Source organism: Pongo pygmaeus, chromosome 9, assembly GCF_028885625.2.
Source record: "Pongo pygmaeus isolate AG05252 chromosome 9, NHGRI_mPonPyg2-v2.0_pri, whole genome shotgun sequence".
Lineage (NCBI taxonomy): Eukaryota > Metazoa > Chordata > Mammalia > Primates > Hominidae > Pongo > Pongo pygmaeus.
The window spans coordinates 23,513,967-23,538,665 of record NC_072382.2 but is presented as its reverse complement, the minus strand read 5'-3'; the positions used below and the strand labels follow the sequence as shown (position 1 = coordinate 23,538,665).

General features: G+C 40.1%; 1 protein-coding gene across 1 annotated transcript in view; it reads left to right on the top strand.

Moving 5' to 3' along the window:
* Window positions 1-7,957: 7,957 nt before the first annotated feature.
* Window positions 7,958-24,699, top strand: part of HSD17B12 (hydroxysteroid 17-beta dehydrogenase 12) — a 172,906-nt gene continuing 156,164 nt past the window's right edge. Inside the window, exon 1 of the mRNA XM_054437443.2 lies at window positions 7,958-8,298. Coding sequence (XP_054293418.1) covers window positions 8,139-8,298 — 160 coding nt within the window. The 5' untranslated portion in view covers window positions 7,958-8,138. The remainder of the gene's footprint in view (window positions 8,299-24,699) is intronic.

The window sequence follows — 24,699 nt, the reverse complement described above, 5'->3', positions numbered from 1 at the left end:
GTTCAAGCCCCAGCCTCAGTCTCCTGAGTAGCTGGGATTATAGGCGCCCACCACCACACCCGGCTCATTTTTGTGTTTTTAGTAGAGATGGGGTTTCACCATGTTGGCCAGACTGGTCACAAACTCCTGACCTCAGGTGATCCACCTGCCTCGGCCTCCCAAAGTGCTGGGATTACAGGCGTGAGTCACTGCACCCTGGCCAATAAATGTTAATCTTCCTTTCTTATGGTAATATTGCTTGTTAAATAAATTAAATATTAACTTTTGGGAAACCTCCCAATTTCTAATGCTAAAGACTCAGTTTCTTTTAAATTGGTTTGTTCATCACAACACTTTTTCTTTTTAACCCAGGATTGGACAACTGAATTTAAAGGCAAGTTAAAGTTCAATATTTTGAACAATGTTTAAACGAAGATGAGCGAGAAGGCAGAACTGTTAAAAGGTTTTATTTTACAGCCAAGTGAAGGATTCAGCTACGTCCCAAAGGATTAAACAAGATGGTATGCTTAATAATTCCTCACTTCTATGAAATTCCCTGATTATAAAGTGTCCTTTCATTCTATAGAACTACTCCTGATTTCATCAGGAAACTCTGATCTGAAACTCAATTTACAGAAATATTAAAAATGAATTTTCAACTAAATGGGAATATTTGTATACTAATATGATACAATATTGTTGCTTCATTTTTTTCATATTAAATACAATTCTAAACTCTAAATTTGTTAATAAATGAAGCAGAAATCTAACATGACTGCGTCCGAGTATTTTATTTGTGTAACAACAAAATATTTCTAGAGACTCTTCTACTCTCCTTTAGTCTTTTTCTTTTCTTTTCTTTTTTTTTTTTTTTTGAGACAGGGTCTCACTTTGTTATCCAGGCTGGAGTTCAATGGCGCAATCTCAGCTCACTGCATCCTCTGCCTCCCAGGCTCAAGCAATTATCCTGCCTAGCCTCCCAAGTAGCTAGGGCTACAGGCATGCACCACCAAGCCCAGCTAGTTTTGTTTGTTTGTTTGTTTGTTTGTATTTTTTATAGAGATGGGGTTTCGCTATATTGCCCAGGCTGATTTCGAACTCCTGAGCTCAAAGGATCCACCCAAAGTGTTGGGATTATAGGCATGAGCCACGGCACCCAGCCTTTTTTAGATGCTGCTTTCTCTGAGCTAGTTCTGGAGATATGATTTCATAGTCATGCCTTTTTGGTTCAAATTCCAATTCTTCCACTTACTAGCTTTAAGCCTCTGTTGCCTCATTTGTAAAATGGGAATAAGAGTAGTACCTACCTCATTGAACACTTAATATCGATCTGCGAATCACTGCTAAATGCTTAAGTAGTATTGTTCTCATTTTACAAATGTGGAATTTGAATGCATAGTAATTAAATCTATACAAGATCATACAGCTAATAAGAGGCGGAATCAGGATCTGGTTCCAGATTTACCTGACACTAAAGGCCAGAGTTTTACTGTATTGTCTCTTCTTTGGAGAGCTATTAGTCACATGTTTGGTTAGTATGGCTCTACTAACCCTTCATTAGATGTTAAATTTCAGCACAGAATACTGCTGAATAGGAGTGGGTCATCATAGGGTCCTGTATGCATTAGAGTTTACTGTGCTTCGTAAAATTTATTCAGCGACAAAGAATTGTTGAATTCCAAAAGTGTGTGACCACCTGAACTCCAAAGGGCTATCTGGCATGTACTGCTTCACTTTGTGGAAGTCGCCATTTTTTCTCTTAGTAGATAAAACAATTAGTATTCCTAATTCCTAAAAAGAGGCTGAGGTGATCAGAATAAATGTGTACATTTTAAATAACGATTATTCCTATTAATTGCATGGGTAGTGCCTAGGCGTTTTAGAAGACGAATGGGTACCAAAATGAGATGGTTTCAGTCTTTAACATTCCTTTTCGTTAAAATAACTAAATTCCAACAGCAATGGAAATTCCATTTCCAAGGTACATGTATTTATTTTAAATAGCCCTACACCAACAATTATTGCCTATTTAATTTTATGCCATATGCTGTGATAGTTGCAAGAGGCACAGATGTGTATTCTTCAAAACCACATCAAAACCTTCATACTGGTGTTGGTTGCTTTCTCCTCTACCCCACCCTCACTCAATTTCTGCATTTTCTCAGATCCCAGTTCAAATATGGGTTCCTTAGAAAGGCGTTTCAAGACTGTTTCTTCTCCTCCACCTAAATTAGGTCCTCTTGTTAACCTCTTTCCTTATGTCCTATTATTTTCTTCTTTGTAAGTATTATAATTTTTATCATATAATTAGTTGGAAGTTTGCTGAATGTCTGTCTCTCCCACTAGACAATCTATTTTCATTTACTCATTCATCACCCATTCAACAGGTATTTATTGCATACCAAGTGTCAGGTACTCTTGGGGGCACATCTTAGCTGAAGATACAGTGGTGAACAAGAAAAGTTCACTGTACTAATGAACTTATATTCATCCTATTAGGCAGATGGACAAAGACCTAGTAATCAAACAATTCGAAAGCATTATGTTCTGTAAGGAAAACAAAGTAAGATAAAAGGATAAGGATTGCTAGAGCAGAGGAAAAAGTTATTTGGGACAGTTACGGAGGGAGGTCAGGGAATACCATTCTAAGGGGGATGAGGGATGACATGTGAGCAAAAGCCTAAATAATACAAAGGAGTGAGCCTTGGGAAGATAATAAGAGGTTCCAGGCAGAGGGAAGGGGAAGTGTAATAGAACGACTCTGAGACCAGAATGAAATTGACTTATTTGAGGAACTGCAAGGAGTTAGTGTGGCTGGAATCAAGTGAGCACAGGAGAGTGTGGTCAGTGTTGCCAGAGAGATCAGGGCAGACAAACTCAACTTGGAGGATTTTGTTCTTAATGTGATATAAAGTCCTTGAAGGGATTTGAGTAGAAGAAACGATATCTAATTTACTTAAAAAAATAATAATAAACCCTCTAGTTGCTACATGGACAACAAACTCCAAGACAGGCTTTAGGGAGACCAGTTAGGAGGCTATTGCCATATTCCAGGCTAAAAATGCTTGTGATTTGAATTAGGTTATTAGTGGCCAGTCAAGATATATTTTGGAAGTAGAGTGAATAAGACCTGCTATAGAATTGGATATGGAATGTAATGGAAGGAAAAGAATCAAGGTTCAGGCCTGGCACGTTGGCTCATGCCTGTAATCCCAGCACTTTCGGAGGCCCAGGTGGGCGGATAATTTGAGATAAGGAGTTTGAGACCAGCCTGGCCAACATGGTGAAATCTTGTCTCTACTAAACATACAAAAATTAGCTGGGCATAATGGCAGGCACCTGTAACCCCAGCTAATTGGGAGGCTGAGGCAGGAGAATCACTTGAACCTGGGAGGTGGAGGTTGTAGTCAACTGAGATTGAGCCATTGCACTCCAGCCTGGGCAGTAAGAGCGGGGAAAAAAAGACAAGAAAGAGTCAACATTCATCCCTAAATCTTGGGCCTTAGAAAGGGGGTAAATGGTGGTATCATTAACAGAAATAGGAACGAAAAGATGAAGAGGGTGTGTGTTTGTGTGTGTGCATGTGTTGAGCATAGAGTTCTATTCTAAACATGTTAAGTTTGAAATGTTTATTTTATATCTGAGTAGAGATGCGAATAGGCAGGTGGATATATATACCGTATAGAAGTCTGGACCTCTAAGCAGAAGTTGAGCCTGGACAGAGACATTTGGAAATAATCAGCTTACAGTTGATATTTAAAACCAAGGGACTGGATAAAATCACATATTAGATAAGTAAAGAGAGCTGGGGTCTGAGCCTGAGGGCACTGTGTAATTTAGAGGCCAATAAGAGAAGGGACCAGCAAAGGACACTGAGAGGAAAACAGTGGCCACTCCCTGTTGAATGGTAGAGTAGGGTTAGGACTGAGAATTGCCCATTTGCTCACTATTTTATACCTAGTACCTAGCTCAGTGGACTGGCACATAATTAGAACACAATAATATTTGTTGAATGAATGAATCTTCACTTCTGTTTATTTCTTAGATATTTGTTGGGGTCCCCTAGGTACCAGGCACTGTTTTAGGTCCTATGGATTCACAGCATAGTGTCCCCTATAATCATAGATTCTAGTGGGGGCCACAGACAGAGACAGACAGACATATGCAAAAAAAATATGTATTGTTAGTTTATAATAACTGTCTTCTCCCCCTTCCACCCTATTCTAAGGAGAATGGGACTGAATATCTAGAGGGTGCCTTGTTGGTGAGCAATGATGAGCTGGGATATATAAATTTGGGGATATAGCTATACTATAGGCAAAGATTTGGGGAAGAGGGAGAAGTTGAGGGAGAAGAGTGGGGGGCCTTTAGTTGAACTGAAGAGGCAGCCCCAGCCAAAGGTACCAAATTCAATTAAAATAAAATATGATGTCAGCTCAACTCACATGGCTGAATTCTGCAGGGTAATTGATGGTTTACATTTACAGCCTTAGGGTTAGACCTAATTAATCTGATAAGAGAATGGAGAAGGGGGGGGGTTGGGCAGCAAGAAATAAGGCTCAAATTGAATCTTATCAAACTATAAAGTTAGCTGCAAGATATGTTGAACTTGAATTATTATCCTTAAGTTCCTGCTTTACAAAAAACACTCAAGTCTTCAATCAGCAGCCCCGACTGGCTAAGAACAAATTTTAGGTACCTTTCTGAGCCCAAATCCATGCCAGAGAAGGAAACAAAAACTCTTGAAGGAAGGTAGAGAGTAAATGTGAAGCACTTTATTGTTTTACACAATTTTTTTTATTATACTTTAAGTTCTAGGGTACATGTCCACAATGTGCAGGTTTGTTACATATGTATACATGTGCCATGTTGGTGTGCTGCACCCATTAACTCGTCATTTACATTAGGTTTATCTCCTAATGCTATTCCTCCCCCCTCCCCCCACCGCACGACAGGCCCCAGTGTGTGATGTTCCCCTTCCTGTGTCCAAGTGTTCTCATTGTTCAATTACCACCTATAAGTGAGAACATACGGTGTTTGGTTTTTTGTCCTTGCGATAGTTTGCTGAGAATGATGGTTTCCAGCTTTATCCGTGTCCCTACAAAGGACATGAACTCATCATTTTTCATGGCTGTATAGTATTCCATGGTGTATATTTGCCATATTTTCTTAATCCAGCCTATCACTGTTGGACATTTGGGTTGGTTGCAAATGTGAATAGTGCTGCAATAAACATACATGTGCAAATGTCTTTATAGCAGCATGATTTATAATCCTTTGGGTATATACCCAGTAATGGGATGGCGGGGTCAAATGCTATTTCTAGTTCTAGATCCTTGAGGAATCGCCACACTGTCTTTCACAATGGTTGAACGAGTTTACAGTCCCACCAAGAGTGTAAAAGTGTTCCTATTTCTCCACATCCTCTCCAGCACCTGTTGTTTCCTGACTTCTTAATGATTGCCATTCTAACTGGTGTGAGATGGTATCTCATTGTGGTTTTGATTTGCATTTCTCTGATGGCTTGTGATGATGAGCATTTTTTCATGTGTCTTTTGGCTGCATAAATGTCTTCTTTTGAGAAGTGTCTGTTCATATCCTTTGCCCACTTTTTGATGGGGTTGTTTTTTTCTTGTAAATTTGTTTGAGTTCTTTGTAGATTCTGGATATTAGCCCTTTGTCAGATGTGTAGATTGCAAAAATTTTCTCCCATTCTGTAGGTTGCCTGTTCACTCTGATGGTAGTTTCTTTTGCTGTGCAGAAGCTCTTTAGTTTAATTAGATCCCATTTGTCAATTTTGGCTTTTGTTGCCATTGCTTTTGGTGTTTTAGACATGAAGTCCTTGCCCATGCCTATGTCCTGAATGGTATTGCCTAGGTTTTCTTCTAGGGTTTTTATAGTTTTAGGTCTAACATTTAAGTCTTTAATCCATCTTGAATTAATTTTTGTATAAGATGTAAGGAAGGGATCCAGTTTCAGCTTTCTACATATGGCTAGCCAGTTTTCCCAGCACCATTTATGAAATAGGGAATCCTTTCCCCATTTCTTGTTTTTGCCAGGTTTGTCAAAGATCAGATGGTTGTAGATGTGTGGTGTTATTTCTGAGGCCTCTGTTCTGTTCCATTGGTCTATATCTCTGTTTTGGTGCCAGTACCATGCTATCTTGATTACTGTAGCCTTGTAGTATAGTTTGAAGTCAGGTGGCATGATGCTTCCAGCTTTGTTCTTTTGGCTTAGGATTGACTTGGCAATGTGGGCTCTTTTTTGGTTCCATATGAACTTTAAAGTAGTTTTTTCCAATTCTGTGAAGAAAGTCATTGGTAGCTTGATGGGGATGGCATTGAATCTATACATTACCTTGGGCAGTATGGCCGTTTTCATGATACTGATTCTTCCTATCCATGAGCATGGAATGTTCTTCCATTTGTTTGTGTCCTCTTTTATTTCGTTGAGCAGTGGTTTGTAGTTCTCCTTGAAGAGGTTCTTCACATCCCTTGTAAGCTGGATTCCTAGGTATTTGATTTTCTTTGAAGCAATTGTGAATGGGAGTTCACTCATGATTTGGCTCTCTGTCTGTTATTGGTGTATAAGAATGCTTGTGATTTTTGCACATTGATTTACAAGACAGGGATGCCCTCTCTCACCACTCCTATTCAACATAGTGTTGGAAGTTCTGGCCAGGGCAATCAGGCAGGAGAAAGAAATAAAGGGTATTCAGTTAGGAAATGACGAAGTCAAATTTTCCCTGTTTGCAGATGACATGATTGTATATTTAGAAAACCCCATCGTCTCAGCCCAAAATCTCCTTAAGTTTTACAGAATTTTTTAAACTTACCTTGTGGTCTCTCTCCTCTGGAACTTTGCTAACATAGTTCCCGTGCCTCTATCTGGACTTCACACTTCTGTGCCCCCTGGAAATACCACTCCCCCGCCCCCCAACCGAAAAAGAGAAATTTAAAAAAGTAAAATTTTCTACTCCTTTGAAGACAAATTAAAAGATATAGTCTCCTTCCAAAACTAATTGTTCAGCAAGCTGTGTTCGTATATTTTTCATTCACCATACAGCTCTGATGCCATTGTCTAACAGTTATTGGACTCCATCAGGTTATTTGCCTTGAACTCCGAATCGTTGGGAACTAAGTGATGTTTAGTGCTCGGCTGGGAGGGAGGTCTGGCGTTTAAAGGCTCTCTATGAGTGAGTATAACCCCGGGCGAATGCCCGCAGCGAGGAAGGCACAGACACAGAAGACTGCAAGCGTTTATCTGGAAAAGTTTATGGCAACAATGACAGCACGCTTAACAATGATATATTTATTATATAATTATATCATATATGTAAAATATATATTTATTTAATAAAGAGTTGAAAATAAAACTGTGGCTCCACATCTATTTCTTTTCTTCTTTTTTTTTTGTTTTTGTTTTGAGATGGAGTCTCACTCTGTCACTCAGGCTGGAGTGCAGTGGCGCGATCTCGGCTCACTGAACCTCCGCCTCCCGGATTCAAGTGATTCTCCTGCCTCAGCCTCCCGAGTAGCTGGGATTACAGGCGCACGCCACCACGCCCGGGTGATTTTTGTATTTTTAGTAGAGACGGGGTTCGGATGTTGGCCAGGCTGGTCTCGGACTCCTAAGCTCAAGCGATTCGCCCGCCTCGGCCTCCCAAAGTGCTGGGATTACGGGTGTTAGCCACCGCGCCCTGCCTACGCCCACTTCTTACTACAATCTTTCCATTCACTAGCGGCTTCTCTGATCCCATTTCCTCTTCGAACCTGAGCTCAAACCAGCCTGGGTCTGACCGGCCAATCCGAGCGCAGTCTTCCGCAGTCGCGAGTACGGCTGCAGCCAATGAGAGACCGGGGCGCCTCGGTGGGGTGAGACAGGGCGCTCACTGGCGGAACCCCGGGGGACGTGGTGACTGGAGGAGTGTGGGCGGGGCAGTGGAACTGGGTCAGCCAATGGCTGACGCACTACGCGCAGAGGGAAAGACAGATCACCAATAGCGACACGGATATGGCCCCGCGGGCGGGGTTTAGGCCCAAAGTGGTGTCGGAGCAGCGCCTGTTAGTGTCATTCTCACCGTCACGGCCGGCGCCTCCTCCTGGATTCATTCATTCGCTCTTTTCATTCACGAAGGTAGTGAGGCCTAGTGGAAAGCCATGGAGAGCGCTCTCCCCGCCGCCGGCTTCCTGTACTGGGTCGGCGCGGGCACCGTGGCCTACCTAGCCCTGCGTATTTCGTACTCGCTCTTCACGGCCCTCCGGGTCTGGGGAATGGGGAATGAGGCGGGGGTCGGCCCGGGGCTCGGAGAATGGGCAGGTGAGTCGGATGCAGCGCCGCGTCCTCGCTCCCGCGGCGGCCTGGACTAGGCCTGGCCCGTGATAACCAGTTCCGGGCTCTGCTCCTGGCCTTCCCCTCCCCAGCTCTCCTCTTTCTCAGGCTTCTGCGCCCCGCGGGCCCCTCCTGGCTCCCTTGGCTGTCTTCTGCTTGCTTAGACTACTTGCAGAGTTTTAAAGTACGAAATACACTGCTCGCTCAATCCTGGGAATCTAAAGCGCAGCTTAGAGTGTAGGAGAAAACTGCCTTAAGTCTCTGGGGCTTCTGTCCTTGAAGCCATTCCGGGTTCATGGAGCCACTCAGTCGCCCTGCTGCCTCCTCAGTCACACGCTGTCCTCCTTGGTTCGCCGCTTGTAAAATATTTTTTAAATGAAGTTTTTCGCTGGGTTTGAATATTGGCCCTGTGCTAAGGATGCAGAGCATTCTGTTAACATGTTTGGGCTGAGGATGGAAGGGGGTGTAGGGACACAGAATTTCAGAAGCCTTTTTGCACTGCGGAATCGTACCTCCCCAGTTACGATTAAGATAGTAATCGTATCTGGATTTGGCCTATTTCATACAATTACAAAGCCCCTTTAAAAGAAATTCTCGCTAAACTGTTCTGGAGTCCTAACGAGTAGCAAGAACTATTGCTTCTGTAAAATAATAACTCATCATGTTAAAATCAGATTTTTTTTTTTTTTTTTTGCACAAGGACGTTTGTAGGAAAAGTATACCCGTAAAGAGTGAACTAAACACATGGAACTTGTAGTCGGAGGATTTTTAAAATGGAGGACGAAGGTCAGATTGAGGAAATAGGGAAAATTATCTGCAGGGAAGTTTTGCCTCCACTTTTTTTTTTCTTTTTCAACCTATTTTGTTTCCTTCTTTGCTTTATTTTTCGTCTCTTGGCCTTTTTTCCCTTTAAACCAAGTGGTTACTTATGATATGCTTGTGGTCCTACCCTGAGATGATTATTTATTTTGATGTTTTATAATTGAATGTGCACTTCCTAAGCATTTTATTGAATTTTGGGGTGGTTAGGCATTGCCTGCAGGCTGGGCTCAGGTAAGATACACTAATCATGTTACTCTATGTTCTTTGTTTATTTAGAAACATTTAAACAACCTAGTAGGAAAGACATATGTTAACCTTTTGGGTTTATGTTAACATTAAGAGAAAACATCTTAGCAGTGGATAGGTATGTGAAATCTTTGCACGATGTGGAGCAATATTATAATACTGTTTCACAATCACCTGTTTCTCTGAAAAAGAAAGTGAAATGTTCAGCTGGGTGCGATGGCTCACGCCTGTAATCCCAGCATTTTGGGAGGCCGAGGCGAGTGGATCACGAGGTCAGGAGTTTGAAACCAGCCTGACCAACGTGGTGAAACTCCGTCTGTACTAAAAATACAAAATACAAAAATTAGCTGGGCGTGGTGGCATGCGCCTGTAGTCCCAGCTACTCAGGAGGCTGAGGCAGGAGAATCGCTTGAACCCAGGAGGCGGAGTTTGCAGTGAGCCGAGATCGCGCCACTGCACTCCAACCTTGGTGACAGAGCGAGACTCATCTCAAAAAAAAAAAAAAAAAAGAAAGTGAAGTATTCAACTTGGTCATAATTAAGATTATGATTTCCCAACTGACTTGCCCACATTCTTCATTGTTAGTTTTGGAAAACCTGTTACAAGACTTTTGCTGTAGTTATACAAGACAGTTATGCCTTAGGGAATTTTATCAAGATAAAATTTGTAATTGGTAAGCAAAGACTAATGTTAATAACTTGTTGTTTTCTTTTCTTTTTTTTTTGAGACAGGGTCTCACTTTGTCACCCAGGCTGGAGGGCAGTGGTGTGGTGGTGTGATCATAGCCAACTGTAGCCTCGAACTCTTGGGTTCAAGTGATCCTCCCATCTCAGCCTCCTGAGTAGCTGGGACTACAGGTGTCTGTCACACCAGCTAATTTTTTTGTTTTTTAGTAGAGACAAGGCCTCACTATATTTCAGAGGCTGGTCTGGAACACCTGAGATCAAGCAATCCTCCTGCTTCAGCCTCCCAAAGTGCTGGGATTACATGTGTGAGCCACCATGCCCGGATGTGGTTTTTTTTTTTTTTTTTTCCTCTTTAAAATTGACCATATTGGTTGATTATTCAAATGACAAGTCCAAGTCATCTACATATGAGTGTATAGTAAAAGGCAAGTGATGTAACATCATAAGTAACATTTGTGTTGAAAAGATTTGGCCCCAGAGGAAGGATAATTGATACATTAAGGGAAGTATTTGTGTAAGATTTAGATATGAAATTTGAACTGGAACACTGGAACAGCAGAGGATCATAGTATCATAATTGAAGTGAAATGCTGACAGGTTCAATTTACCCTGGGTTGTTGGAATTTTTTTTTTTAAGTGCTTAAGCAGAAGAAGTGATCTTAAAAGAAAATATTTCCTTTATCTTCAAATTCTGGGACTCTTCAAAAACAAAATTAAGAGCAGCTCATCTTAAACAGGTTCTTCACATGAGTTGGAGGGGTGAACTGAAATAATTTGAAAAACAAACTAGCAGAGATGACACTTGAATAATTAGAGTTGTGATTAAAAATATTGTTCCACCAAAGTTATGATTTTAAAATTGTTGTATATAAATAGTACTAGTAAGTTTTTTCCCTACAAAATTACTATCTTAATCTCAAGAGTCTCTGTTCTTATGCAGCCTTTGAATCTACTTTCTAGTACTAATATTTAATATTTTCCTCTTTATAACCAATTATATATTTAAAGTATTTTATATTAGTATATGTTGAATTGATAGTATATTTTTATTCTTGTTATTCTTAGTCTCTTCATGTGAATATCTTCATGTGAGTACGTTTACTCTGTCTGCCTCAGATTTTAGGATCTGAGGGGCAGAAAGCGTGGATTCTCACTTTTTGTCTTTTCTCACAAATTGGCTCTTCTAAACTTAAGAACAAAAACTTTGAAAAAACTTGAAATACAGGTATGCTTCACAATCAGTAAAAATATTCTAGATAACAGGTTCCTTAGTGTTGTTAGGCTTTCAGGACTGTCCATTACTTGGCCCACACTCTAATTTATCTCCATCTCCTGGTCAAGAGCTGGGCCATCTCTTTTTCCTAGTTCTCACCAGTAACATTCCCACTCAGGTGAATCCCCTGTGTTCCCTATACCCCTAGAAGGTGGGTTTAGCCAATTTAGTAGGTAAGACTTCTTTGTCTGTCATTGTTACCCGAATACTTCCTGTATTTCTTAGGAGAACAAAAAGAGATCCTGTGAATGGGGAGTTTCAGGTGTTTGAAGCTCAGTGTAGCAAGTAATCAAAAAAAGATTGATAACAAAGGTGGTCAGTTTGTATTAAATAAAGGAAAGAACAGTCACTGCTATAGAGCAATAAAAATGTAATCTGTAGAATGTGGTTTGAGCATAAATACATTTTGCATGTATTTGAGTAGTTTCCATTACTGGAGTTCATCTAAGATAATTGCTATTGAAATAAAGTGGAGATGATAGATGCAAAGGCAAGGTAAGTAGACTTCCAATGTCAAGATATTTTATAACTTTAAACATAAGACACCACTCTGAGCACTTATTTTTAGTTTTTAATGAAGAGGATATTGTTACATGCAGTGAAGAATAAATGATCCACTAATCAGTTAGTGAGTTAGATTTTTTAACACAACTTTAGTGGGATATAATTAATATACCATACAATTTGCCCATTTAAAGTGTACAATTCAAGTTTTTACTTATGTTCACAGGGTTGTGCAACCATCATCAAATCTAATTTCAGAACATTTTCATCTTCCTTAAAAGAAATGCTGTACCCATTAGGCCCCTCACTCCCTGACCCCCACCCGCTCCAGCCCTAGTCAACCACCAATCTACTTTCTGTCTATGTAGGTTTGCCTCTTCTGGATTTTTCATATAAATGGAATCATACAATAGGTATTTTTTTTGGTGAGTGCCTCTTTGATTTTTGCATAATGTTTTCAAGTTTCATCTATGAAATCTCTACTTCATTTTGTTTGTACTGCTGAATAATAATCTGTTTTGTGGAGTGAGGTCAGATTTCACAAAAAGTCTTCAACCTTTTGTTCTACCCTCTGGATGTTTACATTAGCAAATCCCTAAGATGTTGTAGCTTCTGGTTGCTGATGGAACTCATTTGGCTTTGTAGTATTCCAAGGTTCTCCTAATTCAGTAGATAGTGAGGACCTAAAAATGGCATGGAATGGTGTGGTTCTCCTCTGGAAAAACCATTCATGAAAACATGCTTTGCTTAGCCATGCTCAAGAATCAAAGGATTCTCAAAATCACAGGTATAGTCACAATTTCTGTTTTCACATTGGTTAACTGCACAGGGTTAACCTCAAATGACTGAAGAATACTTGTGTAACTAGAGCTTATTAATAGTAGGTGTCTTTCTTTAACAAGAGTTTGTGATATCACATGATTTGAAGAATTATATATGAAATGTTAGTTATTTAAATTGACAACCCAGAAGAAATATTAATAACTATCATTTATTGAATGGGTGCTTGAAATGTGCCAGGAACTTGAGATTATTTTTAACCTCTTTGAGCTGTGGTCCACTGTCCCCAGCGGACAGAGGAAGAATCAGAGGGTTTAGTAAATTGCTTTCATTACCTGTGGTTTCACAGCTATTAAATTGCAGAGTCAGGATTTGAAACCAAGTCATCCGTTCTGCAACATTCGTACACTGTATGTTGGTGATGGGCCTACAGACTGGATGAGTACTGAGGAGTAGATTTCTTTATACCTACAAACTTTATTAAGAGCTTTTTGATTGAAGACACACTTTCACTTTTTAAAATTTAAATTTTTGTTTTATTTTTAAGAACAATCTCAGACAAAAAGAAGGCACAATTTCAAATTTGCACATTCATGATTTTTCTGGAAGGATTGCAGAATAGTTGGCACATTTTGGGATCAATTAGCTTGGGATTTTCTTCAGATTTGCAACCATGAATCTTGTCGTATGAGAAAATACTGTAAAGTTACTAAGGTGCTTAACAAAGCAAAGGGTTTGACAGTCATCAGAATGGCGGGATTTGACTTCGAATGCTGTTTTCTGTTTATCGCTCTGGCATTCTTGAATGGATTTAGTGACTCCCTGGAGGTCCAGCTTGGTAAATGTCATATGCTTGCTGTTGACATTCTAGTAGTAGGGTATAGATACCTGTTCTTACTGGCGAGCCAATGTTGATTGCAGTAGTCATTACATGGGTTATATTTTTTGCAGAGGCAGGGAAGGTGAGGGAAGGCAGAGAAACAAACTTAGTTATAAATGTTTTTGAATATTTGTTCATTCTGCCCTTTGGCTCCCGAAAGGGAGTACGTGTGCCTAAATGGAACAAGTTCTGCAGATTAAAGTTGGAGGGGCAACTTTCAAGTACTAGTGCTGGAGTCTACATAAGAGGAAACAGATGCAACTGAAGATTGGACCTAAAAGCATACCTTTATCTGATTTGGAGGAAAAACCGAAGAGGGAGGTTTCCTGGAATTACAGATCCTGAGTCTACACTCCCTGAATATCTTCTTCCCTCACTCCCCTCCCGACTAGCCCCCATTGCTCCCACCCTTTTTTTTTTTTTCTGTTCTTTCTTTCTGTGCAACACTAACTTTCCTATTTAGAGGTCAAACTTGAACTTGGAGACCCAAACCTAGACTTGAATTCTAGCTTCCCTACAGATTTCATGGGCTTATTGTGAAGGGTAAATGAGAATACTTATTCTCTGTAAAACAGATAGTACATAAGTGCTTGGTAACTTGTTATTATTATAGTATCGTTAGCCTTAGTAGCACTGTGCTCTGATTACCTGAGCTAATTACCAGGATAAGGTTTAGTAAGAAAGAGTTGATATCTGGGTGACTACATTGTCAGATAACTGAGATTACCATTGCTACTTGCAACTGAGAGTGTTGAGCTTTAAAAGTAATTTTTTGTTGTTGTTGGTTTTTGTTGGTTGAATTGAGGATAATTTATTTCTTTCAGTTTCAAAAAAATTTGTCAGAAGATTTACATAACAAAATTTATAAGTTTAGAATGCATGGGTAAATGGATTGGAATAGATCAGTTTCAGTGCCATTAAAAGCTATTTGTAGATAAGGATAAGTTAAATGTATATTTTAAAAATAGTGCATCCTTTATTTCATTTCCCTTCTTGTCACTCTTAGCAAAACAACATGTAGCAATTCATACGCATGTCATCTGGGATGGATTGAGATTAAGGTTAGGGAGGCAAGGTGAGCAAAGCCCTCACTGGGCTTGGAGGAGAGTATGACATAACACTATTCATTTGCCCATTTCTCCACCACAAATACTGTTGAGTGCTAACTATAGACCTTATAATAGTCCAATGGGATGACAAACAGTAACAAAATGAATAAACTGTGCTATGGTAAGTGGTGAGAACAGGATGTACTTGGTCCTATGAGAATTTGTGAGGGAAAGTTCTAGAGCTGCCCTGGGGAAGCAATGCCTCAGCTGAGATCTGACGGTTGAGTGTAAGTGAGCAAGCTGGAGTGACAGGGGCAGAGGGAAGAATGTTCTTGGCAGAAGGAATAGCAGTTGCTAAATTCCTAGGGCAGGAAAGGGCAGGGCCCTTATGAAACGAGGGCTGAGTGACTGGAGCCAGGAAAGGTCAGATATGGGTACCATGGAACTGGAGAGGCAGGAAGGGCAACGAGCAGGGCCTTCAGCCTTTATCCTGGAGCAGTGGAAAGCAGTTGAGGTGATTTTAAGCAGAAGGGTAACACTGTTGTGTTTGCAACTGTAAGCAGAATTTCTTGTTTCTATGACTTCCCTAAAGTTATTGCCGGCCCTCTTTGAGAAAACATTGTTACACAGAGATAGATCAGTGTAGGTATTCAGATAACCTCAGTTAAAATTGCCTTTTTTAAAATGTCAGTTGGCTGGGCGCAGTGGCTCATGCCTGTAATTCCAACACTTTGGGAGGCTGAAGTGGGCGGATCACTTGAGGCCAGGAGTTTCAGACCAGCCTGGTCAACATGGCAAAAACACATCTCTACTAAAAACACAAAAATTAGCCAAGTGTGGTGGTGTGCACCTGTAGTCCCCGCTACTTGGGAGGCTGAGGCACCAGAATAGCTTGAACCCGGGAGGCAGAGGTTGCAGTGAGCCGAGATTGCACCACTGCACTCCAGAGTGGGCAACTGAGCAATACTCTGTCTCAAAAAAAAAAAAAAAAAAAAAAAATTTAATGAATACAATAAAATGAGAATTTATGCTTTTTGTAAGGGATGCTACTTTTGTGCACTTCTTAGTTATCATCTCTCAGATACCATTTCTGTCTGGGGGAAAAGTCTGATCACTGTGGTATGGGAAGTTCTTCTCTTACAGGGACTGAGTGATGGGGTTATTGAAACCCTGAAACTAGGTTATTGCTTTGTCATGGTAACTCCATAATACCATGGTGTGGTAGTTGAGAAGCTTGCCACAAATCTGTATCAGAAAGAATGCCTTGTTTTATTTGTCGATTTTTGTCTAGCAAAACAATGCGTTTGCCCTATCTCTAACTGGCAATTCCAGGAAAACTATCCAGTTTCTGGAAAGTTATCTTTGCCACCATTTCGTGAAGTTATTTCCATTTAAATAACCTAGTCATTGTGGAAGAGAGGAAGGGCTAGACAGTTTAAGAACTTGAACAATTGGTGCCTCTCAAGAGTATTATGTTGGGAAACAGTATAGCTAACAAACAGATTGGCTTTGGAGTCAGTGGGCAAGCTGTGCTGTTACTAAGCTGGTTGACCTTAGGCAAAAATAGTTAACCTCTGAGCATAACTTCTTTCATTTTTTAGGGGGATGATACTTTTCAGGATTATTATGACAATTAAATGAGATGTAAATGAGGTTCTAGTATAGTCCTTACTATATTTTTATGAATATTAAGTAACATATATTTAAGAGCATCATTTGTTTGTATAGATTACTCTTATTGGATGAAAAGGGATTGTTGAAACTAAGAAATAATTGTAGTTCACTCAGCAGGCATACAGTTGAAAATCTAAAATTATGAATAGATCAATTAGGAGATGACTAGTGCTACTGCAGAATTCCTTGCTTGGGGAAAAGATTTACTAAGCAGTTCCTTTATATATAGATCCCCTTAGTGAGTGAATCTAAGATAGGAAGGACTTTAAAAAATTTGGTTATTTATAATTTTTCAATTACACTTGTGAAAACCTTAGAGTTATCTTTAAGTCTTCACCACATACAGCCTTTTAGGAAATCCCGTTGACTCTGAACTTCAAAATATCCGGAATGTAGTGAGTTCTAAGCCACCACAGACTCTTGTCTCTCTAATGACAAGTTTCCTGTCTCTGCTTCCAGCTTGGCTCTCCTGCAGTTGATTCTCACACAGCAGCCACCGTGATCCCTGACAAGCTTTGGTCAGATTATGTGATGCTCTGCCTAGATCTGTCTAGTGGCTTCTCATCCACTCAGATTAAAACTCAGTATTTGTCTCGTGGCTTTGAACAAGGCTTTATTTTATTTTATTCTATTTTATATTTATGTTTATTTTTATTTTTTGAAGCTGGGTCCTGCTCTGTCGCCCAGGCTGGAGGGCAGTGGTGTGATCTCTCAGCTCACTGCAGCCTCTGCTTCTCAGGTTCAGGTGATTCTCCTACCTCAGCCCCCCAAGTAGCTGGGACTACAGGCAAGTGCCACCACACCTTGATAATTTTTTTGTATTTTTATTAGAGACGAGGTTTCACCATACTGACCAGGCTGGTTTTGAACTCCTGACCTCAGGTGATCCATCTGCCTCAGCCTCCCAAAGTGCTGGGATTACAGGTGTGAGCCGCCCGGCCTGAACAAGGCTTTAAACCACCTGCTTCCTGCTTCCATTGACCTCTGACCTCATCTCCACTACTCTTACTCCGTTCCACCCACATACACCTCTTGCTATTCCTTGAACAGCCTTGGCATTGTTGCTTTGGGGCCTTTGCTTTTTTGTCTTCAGGAATGCTCTTCCCCCAGATATCCATGTGACTGACACTTCTTACTCTCCTTCAAGTCTTTGCAGAAATATCACCTTTTCAATGGAACCGCCCCTCCTACCTATAAACTCACAGTCCTTTCTCCCTCACCCCCACTCCTATCCATTACCCTGTCCCATTTTTCCTTTCGTCATAGCACTTGTCACCATCTCCCCTACTGTATACTTTGCTCATTTATGATGTTTCTGTTAGAATGTGAGCACTGTGAAGGCAAGGATCTTTGTCTTTTTTGAATCTCAAGCACCTAGAACAATGTCTGTACACAGTAAGTGCCAATGTACATTCGCTGAATTAATGGAAATATCTGTTAAGTAAGGTATTCATACATATATATATATATATATATTTTTTTTTTTTTTTTTTTTTTTTTTTTTCTGAGACAGGATCTCACTATATTGCCCAGGCTGGCTTCAAACTCCTGGGCACAAGCAGTCCTCCTGCCTCAGCCTCCTGAGTTGCTGGGACTATAGGCATATGTCCCAGCTGTGTCTGGCTTCTAGTCTTTTTAATATTAAGGGATAATGATTTTTGTGAATTATCTTCTCTTTTTACATTCTCTTATCAGCTACAAATCTAACAAATATTAGCGGTTTCCCAACCTCTAAAAATGAAATTATTTAATCTAAAAATATAGAGTAACCTCAGGACGAAGTTCTCCTAATACAGACTCTGGAACTAGATTACCTACTTTTGGATCCCAGCTCAGCTAGTTACAGTGTTTCACCTTAACTTCTGTGTGCCTCAGTTTCCTCATCTGTAAAATTGGGATAATTATAGATTGGAAATACTGATTAAATGGGGCTAACTGATTTAATGTGTGTGGAATACTTAGACTACTGAGAACACTACCTGACATTTCAATATTAAATACTATAGAAATGACAGCAGATATTATCTGATGGGATGATTCTGATTTTATCCACATGCATCTTTTCCCGACTTTCCCTCAAATTTCTAAAGACACTGCATATTCCCTTCTAGATGATTATCAAAGTCGTCAATTTTAGTATGTCTAAAATTTAGCTTTTCTACTCTCCCCAGCCTGTTCTGGACTTCCTTATTTTTGCTAATTATGTCATCGTCTTGCTAGTCATGCAGCTCCAAATCAGAGATGGCAAATTCTGATGCCTCAGGCAGGTAAAGTAAAATGCGTGAAGTGGACCGGTGTAATGCATGTCAAGACACTGTCCAGGTAACCAGGCATGGTTTCTAGTAGCAGCCTTCAGCAACACTGGCACAGTCCTCTCAGATTTTCACCAGCAGCCCAAATCTAGATTTTCATTTAGAAAGTTTCTTAATTGTTTAGAGTTGAGGCAAATTTCTCAGGTTTACTCTGTGGACCAAATAAATTATGTCAGTGGCTAGATGCATCAAGTAGCCAGTTTGCTCCCTCATCTCTAAGTCTTAGAATCATGCTTTCCTTTGCACATCTAGACAGGAAATTGCCAAATCTTGCTGAATCTACCACTACAGTCTCTCTCGCATCCATACCTTCCTCTGTGTTCTCCTAATATATTGCCTCCCTACCAAATCTTACACTCACTCTGGCGCAAGTTTAATCTACCAGTGAAGGCTCCAATCAAGTTACCCCTTCCTTATACCTTGCACATACAGGTCAGAAGTTTCATAATGTCTATGCAAACATCAGGCTTCTTGGCCCTTTTGATCTTGGCCTTGTGTCTGTTTCTGATGTCACCTTCTTTGCACCCTTCCTTGGATGCATCCTGGATGACGTCCTGTGTCCCAGACATGCCTGTGCTTTCCTGCTTCTTGCAGCCTCCAAGGCCTTGCTTGTGCAGAGGCATTTAGTAGGTTTTGGTGGTTGTTGCATTTTGGCCTCACTCTGCCTGAGGTGCTCTTTCTCATATTCCACATTCTTCCTCACTCTTCCTGTTTGTGAAATTCTACTCATGTTCCAGAGTGTCAATTGTGACTTTTTGCATTGAAAGCTTTCTAGATGGTAGTGATTGTGCACTTTTGGAACTCTAATAGTATTTCTTGTATTCATTCTGGTGGGCTTTTTCACAGTTTACCTTATTAGTCGTGTGTATGTATATGTGTGCATGTATCACTTCATTTGCTCAGAAGTGTATTTGCATTATAATATTCCATGAGTGAATACTTTTTTCCTTGAGGTTCCGGTGTATTTCAATTGGGAGTCAGATGTTTTGCTTTAATTTTCTATTTTTTGTTCTACTTTGCAAAATAATTTGTAAACTGTTTTTCTCTTTCTTCTGAACCTTCAAGTGCTATACATCTAAAAATGCTAGATTCAAAATAAACCAAGGCTGGTTAGACAAAGCTGGTTACAGAGTTATGATAGCAGGGCTGTCATACTAGTTTTGAAAATGTATAATGCACTGAGATCAAAAAGATGTCCTTGAATAGTATTGGTAACAAGCTAAACTTTCTTCGTCTATGGTATCAGGAAATTACAGGGAGTTACAGGGAACTGAACACTCTGCCATATTTAATAAACATTAAATATAAATTTGGTAGTATATTTATTATTCATTCCCAAATCTTTACAAAATTGTTGTGAGTAGATTTTCCTTTAGTAAGAAAGATTTCTCCAATTAAAGTTTTAGTAACACCTTGCTAATTGGTAAGGCTAATTGGTAAGACTATTTCATGAAAAATTAAATTCTAGGGTATGTTGACCAAAATGTAGTTTTTAATTTTGAAAGTGTGATAAAATAAGTCCATACCTTCTGGAACTACCATTCTTTTTGAACTGTTGAAGTCTCTGAACCAAATTCCCTGGGAAATCTCTTTGATAGTAAATACATTGAATAGTAAGCATATAGAACCAGAAACTGCTATAAAGTTAACCATAGAGCATTGAGTATATAGTTTATTTGCTTCATGGAAATAAATGAATACTACAGTTGGTTGACAATTTTTACACAAGTTTAGTCAGCCATTTTGTGAAAAAACTTGAGAAAATGAAAAAAATCAGGAGGCAGAAGAGAATCATGATAGAATAGCAGAACCGGAAGGGATGTTAGCAACCTCTTCAATTATTAGGGAAATACATGCTGGAAAAGGTAATGACTTGCCCAAGATGATGCATCCAGTTAGAGAATGGCCAGGCCAGACAGTTCAGTGGCAAAGGGCGGAAGTGGTGGATGCATCTGTGGTAGATTGACTAAAAGCAACGATAGGAGCGATGAGCAGCAGGCTCTGACAGCAAAGTGGAAGAGATTTGTCTGGGTTGAATTAGAGGAAAGTGGCGAGGAGGAAAAGCAGAGGTGATTTAGTGATAGTGATGAGGATGCTGGCAGAACTGGACCTCATCACACATTCCTGAAACTGGTATGAGGCAAGAAACAGTCCTCTCTATACAAGAGCCTAAACTCTTAAAGAAATGACATGTACCTTTTTAGCCCTTAAGGACGCCATTATGCCATGCTCTTGGTACACCCTACATAGATGTTAAGACCAGGAGGCACTTGTTCATTGTATCTAGTGGTGCAAGCTAAGTTAGTTGATCCAGTATCTCCTACCCAGAGTCTCAGCTGTGCTTATATCCCAAACTACTGATTATGTTGATGACGCTTAATTCCCAAGGAAATACTGCATTTAGTATATGTTCCTCAAGGTGGCCAAAAAAGAATATAGTATTTTTTAGAAATTTAAATATCAGTGTAAAAAAAATCCTTTAATATTCCTAGTCTGGAGAAAACTTCTTCAGATTGATTTTACTGTAATGACTGGCATTAACTGCTCATAACCAAGCTAACTTCCAGAAGAAATATTGCCAGCTTTGCTTTACTGATAGCTGAGACTTTAGTCCTGTAGAAGCAGTACTAATACAGTAGACAGACTCCCCTGATCTTGCACATCCAATCTTATAATTTTGCTGTGGAACAGGAAGCTACTGCTTATCTGTGTGTTCCAATGTCTATCACTGTCTGTCATGTGTAAGGAGGCGATGATCTCTTTACAGATAATGTGAAAACAAAAGCCACAATGGGCTAGACAACAACATTCACACATTCTGAATTAGAGCAGGCTGATTTAATAAAATGTTACTGTAATGGTGACATTTTAATTTACGAAGCCCTTTTCAAGTATTCTTGAATTATTTCCGTAACAACCCTATGAGGCAGGTTAGGGTTGGTTTTGTTATTTCCATGTGATATACCAAGACCAGATGGAGATGCAGTGACTGGTATAAGGGTTACACAGATAGTAAGTAGCAGAAGAAATTGAATCTAGGTTTTCTGACTCTAGGCTCCATGTTCTTTCTAATTTACTGCCAAAGCTGCTGAATAAGGGTGATTTTAAGGCCATTTGAAATACTTGCACATGAGCTTATAAGTTGGAGAATTTTTTAAATGTTCCTTGAAAGTGAAAGGTTGGCCAGGTGTGGTGGCTCATGCCTGTAATCCCAGTACTTTGGGAAGCTGAGGTGGGAGGATTGCTTGAGCCCAGGAGTTCCAGATCAGCCAGGGCAAAAAAAAAAAAGAAAAAAGAAAAAAAATTAGCCAGGCATGGTGGTACGTGTCTGTAGTTCCAGTTACTCAGATGGCTGAGGTGGGAGGATTGTTTGAGCCCAGGAGGTTGAGGGTGCAGTGAGCCATGATTGCACCACTGCACTTCAGCCTGGGTAACAGAGCATGACCCTGTCTCAAAAAAGAAACATAAAAGTTAAAGGTCTGTTTATATCATGGCAGTATTCAAACTCATCTGGATCATATGAATCAGTCCAGTGTGCTCGTTAACATTACATTCTAGGGCTTTACTACAGACCTACAGAAAAAAAAAAAATCTGTAAGAAAAGACCATGGGACCATGTATTTTTAACAAATAAGATGATTCTTAAGGTCATGCATTTTGGGGGCCAGGCGCGATTGCTGACACCTGTAACCTTAGCACTTTGGGTGGCCGAGGTGGGCAGATCATCTGAGGTCAAGAAGTTCTAGACCAGCCTGGCCTGGTCTAGTAGAGATGGTGAAACCCCATCTCTACTGAAAATACAAAAATTAGCCCCAAGTGGTGGCATATGTCTGTAATCCCAGCCATTTGGGAGGCCGAGGCAGGAGAATTGCTTGAGCCTGGGAGACAGAGTGAGACTCTTTCTCAAAAGATCATGCATTTTGGGAAACACTGGACTAGTCCTAGGAAAAACAGTGGATTATCCATGCAGGCTTTTTAACCAAGTATCTTCTCAATACCAGAGCTTGGTTTATAATAGTGAGCCACTGTGTCTGGCCCAGATGGGTCTTTAAAAATTATCTTTATTGGCTGGGCATGGTGGCTTGCACCTGTAATCCCAGCATTTTCGGAGGCCGAGGCAGGTGGATCACTTGAGGTCAGGAGTTCGAGACCAGCCTGACCAACATGGTGAAAACCGGTCTGTACTAAAAATACAAAATTAGCTGGGTGTGTTGGTGCACGCCTGTAATCCCAGCTACTTGGGAGGCTGAGGCAGGAGAATCACTTGAACCTGAGAGGCGGAGGTTGCAATGAACTGAGATTGCACCATTGCACTCTCGCCTGGGCAACAAGAGCAAAACTTCGTCTCAAAAAAAAAATCTTTATTATGAAATTAATATAAATGATATCTTTTAATGATGCTTCTTAAAGAGGCAATAGACTGAAGAGGATGTTCTAATTAGTCTTCTTCTTCTTCTTCTTTTTTTTAAGCCCTTTAAATAATGAGGAAGGAGGAAAATGGGTTTAGGTTCTACCAGAAGACATTTAGATTTTAGCTGGCCATCTGGATGACCTTTATAGTATTAAACAGTCAGATTGGGTCATTCCTTCAGCAGATAAATAAATAAATACATATATTTCTAACTTTTATTAAGTTCAGGGGTGCAAGTGAACATTTGTTACATAGGTAAATTTGTGTCATGGAATCTTGTTTTACATATTATTTCATCACCGAGGTATTAAGCCTAGTACCCATTATTTTTCCTGATCCTCTCCCTCCTCCCACCTTCCACCCTCCGAAAGGCCCACGTGTATGTTGTTTCCCTCTATGTGTCCATGTTCTCATCATCTATTATAGTTCCCACTTATAAGTGAGAACATGTGGTATTTGGTTTTCTGTTCCTGTATTAGTTTGTTAAAGGTAATGGCCTCTAGTTCCATCCATGTTCCTGCAAAGGACATGATCTTGTTCTTTTTTATGGAGCAGATAAATATTCATTGTGTGGTGATTATATGCTAGGCCCTGTGCTGTGTATGAGAATATAGTGATGAGCAAGAAAGCCATGGTCTCAAAGGTCTGATATCCGGAATCTACAAGCAAGTTAAACAAATTTATAAGAAAAAAAAATCATCAAAAAGTGGGCAAAGGATATGAACAGACACTTCTCAAAAAGACATTTATGCGGCCAAGAAACATATGAAAAAAGCTCAACATCACTGATCTTTAGAGAAATGCAAATCAAAACCACAGTGGAATATCATCTCATGCCAGCCAGAATGGTGATTATTAAAAAGTCAAGAAACAATAGATGCTGGTGAGGCTGTGGAGAAATAGGAACACTTTTACACTGTTAGTGGGACTCTAAATTAGTTCAACCATTGTGGAAGACAGTGTGGCAGTTCCTCAAGGATCTAGAACCAGAAATACCATGTGAGCAATCCCATTACTAGGTATATACCCAAAGGAATATAAATCATTCTATTATAAAGACACATGGACACATATGTTGATTGCAGCACTATTTACAATAGCAAAGACATAGAACCAACTCAAATGCCCATCAATGACAGACTGGATAAAGAAAATGTGGTACATATACACCATGGAATACTATGCAGCCAAAAAAGGAATGAGATCATGTCCTTTACAGGGACATGGATGAAACTGGAAGTCATCATCCTCAGCAAACTAACACAGGAACAGAGGACCAAACACCACATGTTCTCACCCATAAGTGAGAGTTGAACAATGAGAACACATGGACACAGAGAGGGGAACAACACACACCAGGACTTGTGGGGGGGTGTGGGAAGCAAGGGGGAGGGGAAGCATTAGGACAAATAGCTAATGCATATGTGGCTTAAAACCTAGATGATGGGTTGATAGGTACAGCAAACTACCATGGCACGTGTATACTTACGTAAGAAACTTTCACATTCTGCACACATATCCCAGAACCTGAAGTAAAACAAACAAACAAAAAGAAAGCCATGGTCTCTATCTCTGCTGGTCTGGCGGAAGACACAGACATTATATAAGCAGCTCCAAAAAGTGTTACAGGAGCCGGCTATGGGGGCACTAACCTGGTTCAGGGGCTTAAGGAAGGTTTTCTGGAAGAAGCAACATTTAATCCAAGATGTGGAAGAAAAGTAGAAGATGATGATGTTCATAATGGTAATAAGA